General features: G+C 41.1%; 1 protein-coding gene across 4 annotated transcripts in view; it reads right to left on the bottom strand.

Moving 5' to 3' along the window:
* Rnf14 (ring finger protein 14) overlaps nucleotides 1-10,796 on the bottom strand; it is a 21,425-nt gene extending 10,629 nt beyond the window's left edge. Inside the window, exons 1-5 of one of the 4 annotated variants that reach the window (XM_013020427.1) lie at nucleotides 10,690-10,796; nucleotides 10,177-10,291; nucleotides 7,886-8,047; nucleotides 5,722-5,883; nucleotides 4,533-4,684 (exon numbers count right to left, since the gene is read on the bottom strand). In XM_013020427.1, the coding sequence (XP_012875881.1) occupies nucleotides 4,533-4,684; nucleotides 5,722-5,875 (306 nt within the window). In that variant the 5' untranslated portion in view covers nucleotides 5,876-5,883; nucleotides 7,886-8,047; nucleotides 10,177-10,291; nucleotides 10,690-10,796. Of the gene's footprint in view, nucleotides 1-4,532; nucleotides 4,685-5,721; nucleotides 5,884-7,885; nucleotides 8,048-10,176; nucleotides 10,292-10,689 lie in introns of those variants that run through there. The other 3 variants (XM_013020428.1, XM_013020426.1, XM_013020429.1) reach the window with 3 other exon arrangements.
* Between the last annotated feature and the right edge of the window lie 2,838 nt (nucleotides 10,797-13,634).

The following is a 13,634-nucleotide window of genomic DNA, read 5'->3' on the forward strand; positions in this document are numbered from 1 at the left end:
TATATATATATATATATATATATATATATATATGTCAATATAACCACTATGGGAAACACTTCAAAAAGTTAAAAACAAACTGGGTGCGAGTGGCTCACACTTGCAATCTTAGCTACTCAGGAGGCTGAGATCTGAGAATTGTGGTCAAAGCAAGCCTAGGCAGGAAAGTCCATGAGACTCTTATCTCCAATTAACCACCAGAAAACCGGAAGTGGAACTGTGGCTCAAAGTGGTAAAGCTCAGGGAACTGACAGCACCCAGGCCCTGAGTTCAAGCCCCACAACTGACAAAACTGAAAATTAAAAATTAAAAACAGAACCACAATATAACCTAGCTTTTACTCTACGTGTGTGTGTGTGTGTGTGTGTGTGTTCAATCCCATGTTTATTGTAGCACTATTCATTATTGCCAAGAAGTGAAACAACCTAAATTTCCATCAAAAGATGAAAGAATAATGAGGTACATGCACATGATGAATATTGATAAAAAAAATAAACCAGGCACAAAAAGACAAGTATTACATGATCATACTAATATATGTAATATTAAAAAGTTAATCTCAGGGCTGAGGTTGGTGGCATGTTTCTGAAATCCCAGTTATGTAAGAGGCAGAACAGGACATTCAAGGTTTGAGGCCAGCCCAGACAAAATGTTAGTGAGTCCCTAATCTCATCAGCCAATCTGGTTGTGATAGCATGCTCCTATAATCTCAGCTACTTGAGAGGGAGATGTAGGAGGATCACAGTCTAGGGCCTGTCCCTGGGAATAGCATAAGAACCTATCTAAAAAATAAACTAAAGCGAAAAAATGACAAGAGGTATCTCAGATGACAGAATGCTTTGCCTAGCTAACACAAAGCCCTGAGTTTAAAACCCAGTACCACCAAAAATCAAGATTAAAAATTTTAAAAATCAAGTGGATACAAGTTGGGAGTAGAATTGTGGTTGCCAAAACCTGGGGAGAGTAGGAGAGAAAACAGAATAAGAAAAAGTTGGTCAGTACATATTAAGTTACAGTTAGTTAAGCGCAAGAAGTCCTGGTATGTGATTGCAGAGTAGAGTGCCTATAAAAATAATAATGTATTATTAGCTGACAACCCAGCTCATGTTTTAGCCTGTACTCCTAGTTACTCAGGGGTATGATAACTGAGGATCACAGTTCAAAAGCAGCCCAAACAGAAAAAAAAATCAGTTAAACACTTCAATCCAGTTAACTAGTTAAAAGCCAGAACTGGAGGCATGGCTCAAGTGGTAGAGTGCCAACCTTGAGTGGAAAAAGCCAAACAAGAGCACATGGCCCTGAATTCAAGCCCCAGTACTGGTACCAAACAAATAATAACAAAACAAAACAAAAAAAACTAATAATGAACCATACATTTCAAAAAGCTTGACGGGGGCGGGGGGGGAGCCAGAAGAAAAGTTTTTGAATGTTTTCACCATAAAAAAAAGGTAAAATGGGGCTGGGAAGGTGGCTCAGTGCTTGCCTTGCATGCATGAGGCCCTGGGTTAGATTCCTCAGTACTACATAAATAGAAAAAGCCAGAAGTGGCGCTGTGGGCTCAAGCGGTCGAGCACTCGCCTTGAGCTGAAGAGCTGAGGGACAGCGCTTAGGCCGAGTTCAGGTCCACAACCAGCAAAAAAAAAAAAGGGTAAAATGTCTGAAGAGTAAGGTATGCTTACCCTGATGGTAAAAAAGCATTTGTTGTCCTGTCCTAAACATTGCAAAGTGTACACAGACAATACATACCCTATTTACCTCCAGAAAGATGTAAACATCCAAGTTTTAGATAACTTTCAGTCTCATCAAAGACTTAACTGAAGGAATCACTAGCTGAATTTAACCTCAAGAGTCCTTGTTATTCAGATTTACAAGCTATTTTTTTTACTGTGAATATGGGTTTACATCAGATTATATTACATCTGGGAAGCAGACTGAAATCTACTCTCACATAATTACCAGCCCTCCTGGTTTGGCTGCCACTGAGAAAGTACACTTCTCTAAACTAAACAACCAAAGTTAAATTATTTTGACTTTTTCTTTTAAAGTGTTCTGTTTCATTTGAAAGACAAACATAAGAGGATTTTCCATTAGAAATGTAAAATATTTGTAAGTAGAGCACAAGAATTATAAGCTGCTTTTCCTTTTAGGTAAATAACCAAAAATAAGCCTGCCAGCTGGCAAATAAATTTTGTAAATTTAAATAGCAAGTGAAAACCAACCATATTTTTCTGAAGTCCCTTGCTCTGTGTAGTGCTATTGACTAAGCCCTGCACAGACACTAATTTAGATACTTACTGATTAATAACTCATGCCTTTTCACATTTGCTTAAAGATGCTTATCAACCATACTTAGAGTATGCTTAAAACCTGAAAAATTTAATAAATACTTAAAGAGAAGTTCTGCTTATTCGTGTAAGCACCAAGTCCAATGATAAAATCCATTCTCTTCCATCCTTACTTCTCTACTCCCTTTCTTCCCCAAAGAAGCAGCAGGGTTCATGTAAACATGAATGGGGAGTTGGAGAGGAAAACAGCAAAGGTTACTGGGTTTGTATATTGGGGAAGAAAATAGAAAATACTGGAAAATTGAAACTGCTCCTAAATCCTATCTACTTACCCTAGTTCAGTGAATGACAGGTTCATGTGTCAATTTTACTATCAACAATGAAATTCATAAAGCCATGAAGTCAGGGTGTAGCATCCAACAAGAATTGGACCAAGGAGGAATATAAGAGACTAATTAAAATGTAGATTATATGTGTAAAAACTTGATATAAAGAGTCTTACTGTAGAGTCTTTAAGTTCTATTTCCTGCATGGGAAGTAGAAAATGTTTTTCTCTTCCATTTCTCCCTACTCTGCCCGTTATACTAGAATAAATCCTTGCTAAAACTTCAAAAAGAAAGAAAAGAGAGAAAGAAAGAAAGAGAGAAAGAGAAAGAAAGAAAGAAAGAAAGAAAGAAAGAAAGAAAGAAAGAAAGGAAGGAAGGAAGAATCCTACTGTAAGTTTAGCTGTAAAACATAAAATAATGAATCTTCTCCAACAGCCTACTAAAGACCAGAATTAAGTAGATGCTATAAAGTACAACCACATATCCAGTTAATCTGAACCTTTTTTGTGCATGTATGGGTACATACACACATGCATGGGTCATGAGTTTTACAGATAGGAAAAGGTGACACTGATCAAGATGCATTGTATTAATAAACTAACATGCTAAATTTAAACCCCTTTGTACAACTATCTAAAGATAATGAAAATATATATAAATACATTTTTAAAAATCAGTGGTTTCACTGTAAAACACTCTTGATATTCCTGGGCAATGAATTAGTTGCTTTGCATCTGTTGTTTCAGGTACAGATGCTACAAGGTAAAGGAACATTTTTGGTCAGCCATAGGGCTTGAACTCTAGGCTTGGGCACTGTCCTTGAGCTCTTCAGTTCAAGGCTAGCGCTCTACCACTTGAGCCACAGTGCCACTTCCAGCCTTTTCTGTTTATGTGGTGCTGAGGAATCAAACCCAGCGCCTCATGCATGAGGGACAAGCACTCTACCGCTGAGCCACCTTCCCAGCCCCGACCATTCCTTTCTATTCTATAGGTGATATCCTTTCTTTAGCTTAATATTCTTTAAAACTCACAATCTCAATTTCACAAAATAATTTATCTAAAAGGCAGGGAAATAAAAACCGTATGATCAAGCCAGATCTGCAGCTAATTTCTATACATATTAGTTGTAATCCCAAGACTTGGAAAACTTAGAAGGATCTCAAGTTCAATGCCAGCTTGGGCAATACAGCAAGACCTGTCTCTAAAAGATTACAACTATATAACACCAGACAACAATTATTTGTTACTAATGTAGACATTACCATGAAGAAAAGTATTTATTACATTTACACAGGGAATTTGTAACTATCTTAGCTCAATTTTCAGTTCTAATTCCAATTAAATCTTTCACTTACAGAATGGGTAAGACACAAGACAAAATATTGGAAATGAACTTTACAACTTGTGGGGGGAAGGAGTGAGGGTAGGGGAGGGAAGGGATATGGGAGAACAACAAGGGAGAGGGTTAACAATGCTCGACAAGAAATGTACTCATTGCCTTACTCATGTAACTGTAACCCCTCTGTACAGCAACTTTACAATAAAATAAAATTAAAAAAAAAGAATGGGTAAGAAACTAAGAAAAAGAGCAATATCAACATCTAAGGAAAATGAAGACCTGATAGTCTCCATTATGAAACAGATTAAATGGAAAACCAGAAAGAAAAGCAAAGAAACAGACTTGATTAAAAATTACTGCTACTGCAATTCATAGTGATTAAGCATTTCAGTTACTGCCTTTACTGTGTCAAGCATTTTCAGTTCATTAATATTAAAATTTATGAAGGCAAAGGGAAAAATTACAAAATCAAAGCCATTTATTCTTCATGCACTAAATTTAAGATCACCAAGTTAGTCTTCAATTACAGGTGATTCTGTAAGCTGCTACAAATGGATAGGAGAAAGTAAGTTTCAGGTCTACCTGAGTTGGTGACAGCCATTTGCCACTAAGTGTGAATGAAGGTGGGGAGGAAGATGGATAATCTGGTGGCAGTTCAAAGTTCAGCACAAGTGGAGGCAGAAAGCAAATGGTGTATTCAAAGCCACTATTCGGGAGACACTCATTTGAATTGCCTGAACCAAAAACAAAAATTAGAAAGGATCAACAATTGAGTGTCTGTTATTGTTGAGCAGTGCTCAAGAAAGACTTAATGCTTTAGGGGAGGGCATAAAAACCCTCCCCCAAAGCATTTTCTACTCCCTAATATTAACTTCGTAGCCACCACCTTAAAAAAAAATCTTGTAAGTTCTTGAAAAATCTATCAAGCACCATGAAATGTTTGAGAAGACAGACAACTTATTTTTGTATACCCTTCTCAGTACAAGTCCTAACAATGTATTGTTAGGAATACACAATGTTTTGTCTTGTTGTTGGCTTAGAGTAGATGATCAAAGACATAATTTAGAGAAAAAGATGTTTCTTTTTAATCAAACAACCTTTACTGACTTAGACTAGTATGTTCCAATACCTATGAATGCCAAATGGATTCCTATCATGCAGATATGACACAGCATATAACATGATCAAGGTTTCATCTGAATGGCCAGTTCTTTGCTCAATGCCTCTATAGCAGACACAGTTTTTAAACTAGCTTGTTATTATTCTATGGCATGCAAAAATGAATGTGTGAGAAATAGTGTTTGGTGCTTTATAGCTATACAGTATTAACAATTTGAGAACATGTGCATTGAAGTCTTAATTATATAAAAAGAAGTTTTGTTTCTCTGAAGCAAAAGGTCAGAGTAATAACATATGCCATCTGTTTATGGTAGCTGAAATGATTTTGTATTACACCGCATATCCATTTCATTTTCTCTTTGGTTTCTTTTTTTTAACTACTAATGACCCATGCCAATAAACTGCTAATTAGAAGAGTAGCTGCATGAAATATCTAAGATAATATCCTAATTTTGTGGGCAAAAGTCAGAATCAAATTGCCAATTGTTTACTTTGATTCTAACATTCTTTTAAAACTTGCACTAACTTTGCAATACTATCCTGTAATACTACTATCTATAAATGCAAAATGACCAAGAGTTTAGAGTACACTAGAAAACTGCAAATAGTTTTCTCTTAGAAAAATCTCTGTAAGAGAATATTGTTAACTAACCGCTCACAAATATCTTGAAATTCTGTGGCAAATCCAAATAGATCCTGGTTTCTCCACCTTGGACAGACTCTGCTTTTCTGAATTCATCTCCATCATAAATGCTTGCCAGAGCCAGCAATTCATCCTCCTGAGCTTCTCGATCTTCTGACGACATTTAACTTTCTAAGAAATTGAAGACAATAATTCAAATCAGTTAAGAATACAAAGGGCAGATTTGGGGGAAGTTTAATGGTACTGCTGCAAGGTACTAGTCAATACTGTCACTTCTTTGCTATACTATACTAAAATTGACAGTTCTATCTAGCATACTATTAGCTTTGGATTAAGACATCTTCACAATTAAAAATCTTTTTTTGAGACACTGTCTCATCTATAGCCCAGGATGATCTAGAACTTACTTATAGAGTAGGCTGACCTCCAACTCACAATCCTCTTGCCTAAGCCAACCAAGTGTTGGGATTACATGCACAAATCACATTCTAAAGGATGCTACAGGCACAGATGTTATATGTAAGAAAGTTAGATAAAGTGTAAGCAGTAATTTTAAATGTCATCAGATATAAGATGTTATCAACTTTAAGATGATTATTTTCAATAGCACTAAGAATAAAAACATGGCTGAGCACTAGTGGCTCATGCCTGTAATCCTAGCTACCCAGGAGGCTGAGATGTGAGAACTGCAGTTTGAAGCCAGCCTGGGTAGGAAAGTCCATGAAACTGTTATCTCCAATTAATCACCAAAAAGCTCGGAGTAAAGCTGAGGCTCAAGTGGTAGAGTGCTAGCTTTGAGCAGTAAAGCTCAGGGACAGCATCAGGACCTGAGTTTAAGCCCCAGGACAAGCAAAACAAAAGTGGGGGGTCAAAAAAAGAAAAGAATGAAAACATGATATAATAAAAATATGAATGCTTTTGTAAATGCAGTGACTGAAAAAAAGACAATTTCATCATTTAAAGAGATAACATAGCCGGGTGCTGGTGGCTCATGCCTGTAATCCTAGCTACTCAGGAGGCTGAGATCTGAGGATCATGGTTCAAAGCCACGGGCAGGAAAGACTGTGAGACTCCTATCTCCAATAAACCACCAGAAAACCAGAAGTGGCGCTGTAGCTCAAGTGGTAGCTCCTTGAGCTGAAGAGCTGAAGGATAGCGCCCAGGCCCAGAGTTCAAGCCCCACGACCGACCAAAAAAAAAAAAGAGATAACATATACATGAAAATCTATGAAACCTACCTTAATAAAACAAAAATATAGTTTAACATGGTAGCACATGCCTGTAACCCCAGAACTTGTAGTGCTTCCCTAAAATAGATGAAGGCCTGGGTTCGATTCCTCAGTACCACATAAAATGAAAAAACCACAAGTGTTACTGTGGTTCAAATGCAAGCCTTGAGCAAAAAGAAGCTCAGAACAGTGCCCAGGATCTGAGTTCAAGCCCAGACCAAAAAAAGGATAGAAAGTTCAAGGCCATCCTGTGCTACAGAACTAGACCCTGTATTTAAATTTTTTTAAATCACTCTGTTTATTAAAATGTTGAGACTGTAACTACAGTTGTTCCTCACAATTATCAACTTTAAGACTTGAAATGCACAGCTAGGTGCGCCTATAAGCCTAGCTATTCAGCAAGATTGGAGAAATGAGGTCTGGAGTTAGCTGGGGCAGATAAAGCTGAGCTGTATCCCCATTAACTAGCAAAAAGCCAAAGGTAGAGGCATGGCTCAAGTGGTAGAGCCAGTAGAAAGGGAGAGTTGAAGGCCTAGAGTCCAAATGTACAAAATTCAAAGTTTAGGGTATAGTTTTTCACCTTATACAATTTAAACAAATTCATTTAAAATGATTCCACATTCAAGGATGTGAGGGCGATCCGGCTGCGACATCTGTCACCTCATTGATCACCAGGGTTGATTCAGCTGCTCTGGCTGGCTAGGTGGGTGTCCCTTTCTCCTCCCTTACCACTTCAGCAGCTGCACTACCAGTCAAAGAGGACAACCATCCCTGATAGAAGAGGACCAGTCTTCAGTCAAGGGTATACGAGTAGCTGCACTCCCCTGCTAAAACCTCCAGACAAGCTCTCACAGTCAGAAAATATATTTTCCCCAGCACAAGTAAATGTCCCATTTTATGCTGCATGCCTGAGACACAGTAACATGTTCTACTTAAGTTAGTACCTGTTAATAACAACCAGAAGAAAAAGATATCAACACTGCAGTTCCGTTTGCAATTTGTACAAATCCCATTTATTCTCCAGCCTGTGGAGCTGAGACTGCTGAAGCTGGAGAAGAGGCCAAGATATGAGACTCATATTAGATACACTATGGAAATCCCACCATCTGCAGAGAAAAAACATGAAAAGTGGTGTTAGGACTCTCTCCAAATGTAAATTCTGAATTGCCATTCTACCACACCCTAACATATGGCTAATCTTAATCTACAGCTACATATGTCTCCCCTAAGACAGTCTGAGTCATGATTCAGAGTCATAGCTCTAGGTCAGAGACAGGCATGTTCCCAGCCATGATGGAGGCCTTCTTATCTGACAGTCTGCAGCCCTAGAACAGAGGAGCACCAAGGTCACAGGGAGGGCAGGACACCACACCCCAAAATAAACATCTCAGTTTTCCTCTTTTCCTCTTCTCTTTTTTTTTTTTTTTGGTGGAGGGGAGGGTGTCTAGTCGTGGGGCCTGAACTCTGGGCCTGGGCGCTGTCCCTCAGCAATTCAGCTCAAGGCTGGCCCTCTACCACTTGAGCCACAGCGCCACTTCCAGCTTTTTTTTCTTTTTGCTTATGTGGTGCTGAGGAATCGAATCCAGGGCCTCAGGCATACAAAGCAGGCACTCTACCACTGAGCCACCTTCCCAGCCCTCCCCTTCTGTTTCTTTTACTCCTTCATTTCCTACTTCCCTCCAGTTCTTACTTTTGTTCATAAATTAACCTAACCTGAGACACTCAAGGTTAGGTTAACTTTGATGACCGAATATTTTAAAGCAAAACAAACTTTTAAGTTTGATTCTAAAAGCTTTAGAGCCAGATTTCTACATTGGCATTTATGAGAAGGGGAAGTATGGAGGGTTGTGGAGTAATTATATACAAAACTATTGTATTCAATCATAAACTGCAAACTAGATTCTCACATTTGTGATTCTTAAATAAGCTAATAATGAGTAAATATGCAAAATCAATGCATATTTATTGAGTACCTACTGTGTACTGTAGTAGGTCCTTTCCCATTTACCTTCCTGAATTTTCAATCATTTTAACAAGTGGTAGTAGGTAGTGATAAAAGGTTAAGTTTTGCTGGGCAGGTGAGTCACACCTGTAATCACAGCTACTCAGGAGGCTGAGATTTGATTTTTTTTTTTTTGTCGGTCATGGGACTTGGAACTCTGGGCTTGGGCCCTATCCCTGCTCTCTTCAGCTACCTCTTGAGCCACAGCACCACTTCCGGTTTTCTAGTGGTTAATTGGAGATAAGAGTGTCTCGGACTTTTCTGCCCAGGTGGCTTTGAACTGTGACCCTCAGATCTCAGCCTCCTCAGTAGCTAGGATTACAGGCGAGAGCCACTGGCGCCTGGCTAGCAGGCTGAGATTTGAGAATGGAGGTTCAAAGCCAGCTGGGACAGGAAAGTCTGTGAGACTCTTATCTCAATTAACCACCAAAAATAGCAGAATGGAGCTGTGGCCCAAGTGGTAGAGTACAAGTCTTGAGCAAAAAAGCCCAGGAACAGGATTCAGGCCTTGAGTTCAAACAGGTATAAACACAATTAATTTTCTGTGTTAAAACATTTGCAGACAGTATGAGAGTTAATGGCTTTAAGTTAGCTATCTCCAACTTGTCTGAATATTGGATCTCCCAAGGAGCTACTTTTTAAGATCCTAATTCCTACCTCACATCCCAAGCAATTGTTTTTCAAGCTCTCCAGATCATTTTACTCTGTATCCAATATCTATACCAATCAATGTCTCCCTTGAACAGCTCTTCAAAACGATCGGGCTTCTGAAGCTGCCAGTGAGTTTAGTTTCCAGGTTGCACTTAGCTAGTATCTAGGTCCTTCTGATTCTACCCGCTCTAAATCCATTCCACAGACGCTACTCCAGACAACACTTTCCTATTAGACATCATGTCATTAAATTCCAGCCCAATTTTCCTAGTACACTTGCCATCTTGAATTGGGTTATGAAATTTGCACTTTCTATCCTGCTAGCCTACAAGTTTCTCAAGGGTGAGGGACTAATGAGTCTTTTCCATCTGCTTACTGTTCTCAGCATCTGGCTGCACCTTGCCTTTGACACCTGGAAATATTGTAACGGGGCCGGGGTGAAATGCAGTGCGCTGGAACACGCTAGAAGGAGGGGCCAGGCAGGTGCACTGTGTTCAGTAACCAGTCGCTATATAGGATCAGAAGCCGGACGTTGGGTAGGTTGTCACAGTAACAGTAAGAACAGTAACAATTAGCTCTTACCCAGGGTCAGACATGGTGCTAAGCCCTTTCCATGCACGAGACGAGGCTAAACATGCATTTACCACGCCCGGTTTCTTCATCCGTGCCACGGGAACAAGAATACAGCCTGACATGACTACAGTAGACGTTCAAATGTAATCTTAGCAGCTGCACACCGGAAGCCGCGCCCGCAGCGGGGGGAAGGCCCTCCCGGCCGGGAAGAGCCTGCTCCCGCTGCCCCGCTACCTCGGCGTGGACTCCGCCCTGGACTCCCCGCACGCCAGGGCGGTCGGCCTGGCCCGGGGCCGCACGGCGTGCGGCTCACCGCACCCCGCGCGGGCCCAAGTCCCGCTACCCGCCCGGCGCCGGCACCGTGGCCGCCCCGCGGGGCTTGGACCGCCCTCTTTCCCCGGCGCGCCGGGAGGAACCGGGCCGGGCTGCCGGCTCCGAGGATCCACGGACGGACCAGGCTCAGTCCGGCCGACCGTCTCGGCCTCGCGCGCCCACAGCGCTATAACGCTGCCCCCACTGTACCTTCCGGCCGTCCCGCCGGGCTGGGTCCTAAAGTTCCGCTCTCTGCGCCTGTCCGGAGCCCCCGCACCAACACTAGCCCGCCAGGCCTAGAGACTCCAGGCTCAAATCCGTGCACCGCCTCTTCCGTTCCAACAGCTGTCAGCTGAGAGGGGCGGATGCTGAGGGGCCGCCCCTGGGGCTGGGTAGCGCTATGCGCAGCCGCAGTGGCCATCATCTGCTCTCCATGCGCCCTCTGCAGGCCATAGGTGGAACCGTATGTGCGGCTCACCCTCACCGCTGCGAGGCGATGTACCCTTCTAGAGAATTTGATGCAAATGCAGGCTCTGGAGCACTGTGCCCAGGAAAGTATCTGGAGTCCCAAGCTTGGGGGAAGCACAACGGATGCGTGCAGTGGTACACGTCTGTCATCCCGTTGACAAAGGGAAACACAAAAAGAAGGTTGGCAGCCCCTGCTGGCCCCAAGCATACAACAAGACACTATCTCAAAAAATAACCCACATAAGGGGCTGGCAGAGTTCACGGAAGGAAGGAAGGATGGAGGGAACGAAGGGAGGGAACGAAGGGAGGGAGGGAGGGAGAAGGGAGGGTTGCATATCTATGTTTATGCCAAACAATAGAATCAACTGAAGTGTCCAGCAACAAATGAATGGATAAAGAGAATGTGATATATGTGTATTCTATAATATATTTTATTATATATTTCATTATATTACACAATATACATATTCCAATTGTGTAGATGGAAAGATGGATATAATGAAATACAGCCATAATGAAAAGTGGAATCATGGCATTTGCAGGAAAATGGATGCAGTTAGAGGACATCATATTGAGTGGAAAAGCCAAGATCAAAAAACAAAATATTGTATGTTTTCATTCATACATGGAAGCTAGATCTAAAAGATATACATACTAGTGGACATGTACATAGGTGTGTAAAAACATACATATATACTTATTTATATGGTTAAACATAGAACATGAATTAAACTAAGAGACTATTTAGGAGAAAGGAGGGGTAGGTACGAGGGCAGCATAGAAAAGCCAGGCACCAGTGGCTCCCACCTGTAATCCTAGTTACTCAGAAGGCTGAGCTCTGAGAATCAAGGTTCAAAGCCATCCCAGGCAGGAAAGTCTGATCTCCAATTAATCACCACAAAACTGGAAGTGGTGCTTTGGCTCAAAGTGGTAGCATGCTAGTCTTGAATGAAAAAGCTCAGGGACAGTTCCCAGGCCCTGAGTTCAAGCTCCATGACTGACAAAAACAAACAAACAAACAAAAAACAACTAAATGAAAACTGTTGACTATAGAGAGATGGAAGATTAGGGAAAGGGAGTCTTTTATTGGTGGGTAGGTACTAGGGGGAGGGGGCTGGTCTGGTAGAAAGAATAAAGAAGGTTGAACACTATTGAAACAAATTATTTACAACTGTGAAAATAGAATAACAAAACATGTTGGGGATGTTTTAGGGGGTGATGGGGAAAAGTAGAATGATAGAGATAGTGAGTGACTGAAATACAGTATAAACTGGATTGGGAGTGTAGCTCAGTGGAAGAGTTCTTGCTTGCTGAGCACTTAGGTCCTGAGTTTAGTCCCCAGCACCACAAAAAAAAGAAAGAAAAAAAGAAATATAGTGTAAATATGTGGATATGTAATAACAAAACCACCCCCTGTATAACTAACATAAGCTTTAAAGCTGGGTGCCAGTGGCTCACGCCTGTAATCCTAGCTACTCAGGAGGCTGAGATCTGAGGATCGCTGTTCAAAGCCAGCCTGGGCAGGAAAGTCCATGAAACTCATCTCCAATAAATCACCAGAAAACCAGAAGTGGTGCTGTAGCTCAAGTGGTAGAGCACTAGCCTTGAGCTGAAGAGCTGACGGACAGTGGTCAGGTCCAGAGTTCAAGCCCCACAATTGACAAAAAAAAAATTCAACCTTTGGAGACAGGAATAGGAAGCCCATGGTTTAAGGCCGACCTGAGCAAAAGTTAGCAAGACTCTGTCTCAACAATGAGCCAAATGTGGTAGTGCATGTCTATAATCCTACTTATTCAAGAAGCAGAAGTCAAAAAATTTCTGCCAGAATCAAGATCTCAGCTAAAAAATACAACTAAAATTAAAAGGACTAGGGGCATAGCTCAAGTGGTAGAGTGCTTGCCTACTAAGCACAAGATCCTGAATTCAATCTCCAGTGTCTCCCACCTTCCCCCACCAAAATAGGGAGATGTAGAGAAATTGGAACCTTCATATACAGCTGACTAGAATTTAAAATGCTAGAGCCATTTTGTTTTTGTTGTTGTTGTTTGTTTTGTTTTGTGCAAGTACTGGGGCTTGAACTCAGGGCCTCATACTCTTGCTTGGCTTTTTTTGCTCAAGTTGGTGCTTTACCACTTGAGCCACACTTCTGGCTTTTTGCTGGACAATTGGAGATAAGAGTCTCATGGACTTTCCTGCACAGGCTGGCTTTGAATCACAACCCTCATATCTCAGCCTCCTGAGTAGCTAGGATTACAGGCGTGAGCCACCGGCGCCTGGGTCCCCCATCACCTCACTCTAATAGTTAATGGTTCCTCAACAAGTTCAATGTAGAGTTACAATAATATTCAGCAATTCTACTCCTAAGTACATACCCAACAGAATTGATGTTCTTATGGAACATATGCCACACAAAAAGCTTGTATATGAATATTCCTAGCAGCAATACGTGCAAGAGCTCCAAAAGGAAAATGGGTTTTCAAAGTACCTTCTTAAAATAATTCAACTATTACCTCTATAATTCCACAATGTTTTCATCCACTTACAAAAAAACAAAGCTGGGTGTTGGTGGCTCATACCTGTAATCCTAGATACTCAAGTGGCTGATATCTGAGGGTCAAAATTTGAAGTCAGACCAGGAAAGAAAGCCCATGAGACTCTTACTTACAGTTAACTACCAAAAAAAAATC

This window comes from Dipodomys ordii, unplaced genomic scaffold, assembly GCF_000151885.1.
Source record: "Dipodomys ordii isolate 6190 unplaced genomic scaffold, Dord_2.0 Scaffold50, whole genome shotgun sequence".
NCBI classification, from domain to species: domain Eukaryota; kingdom Metazoa; phylum Chordata; class Mammalia; order Rodentia; family Heteromyidae; genus Dipodomys; species Dipodomys ordii.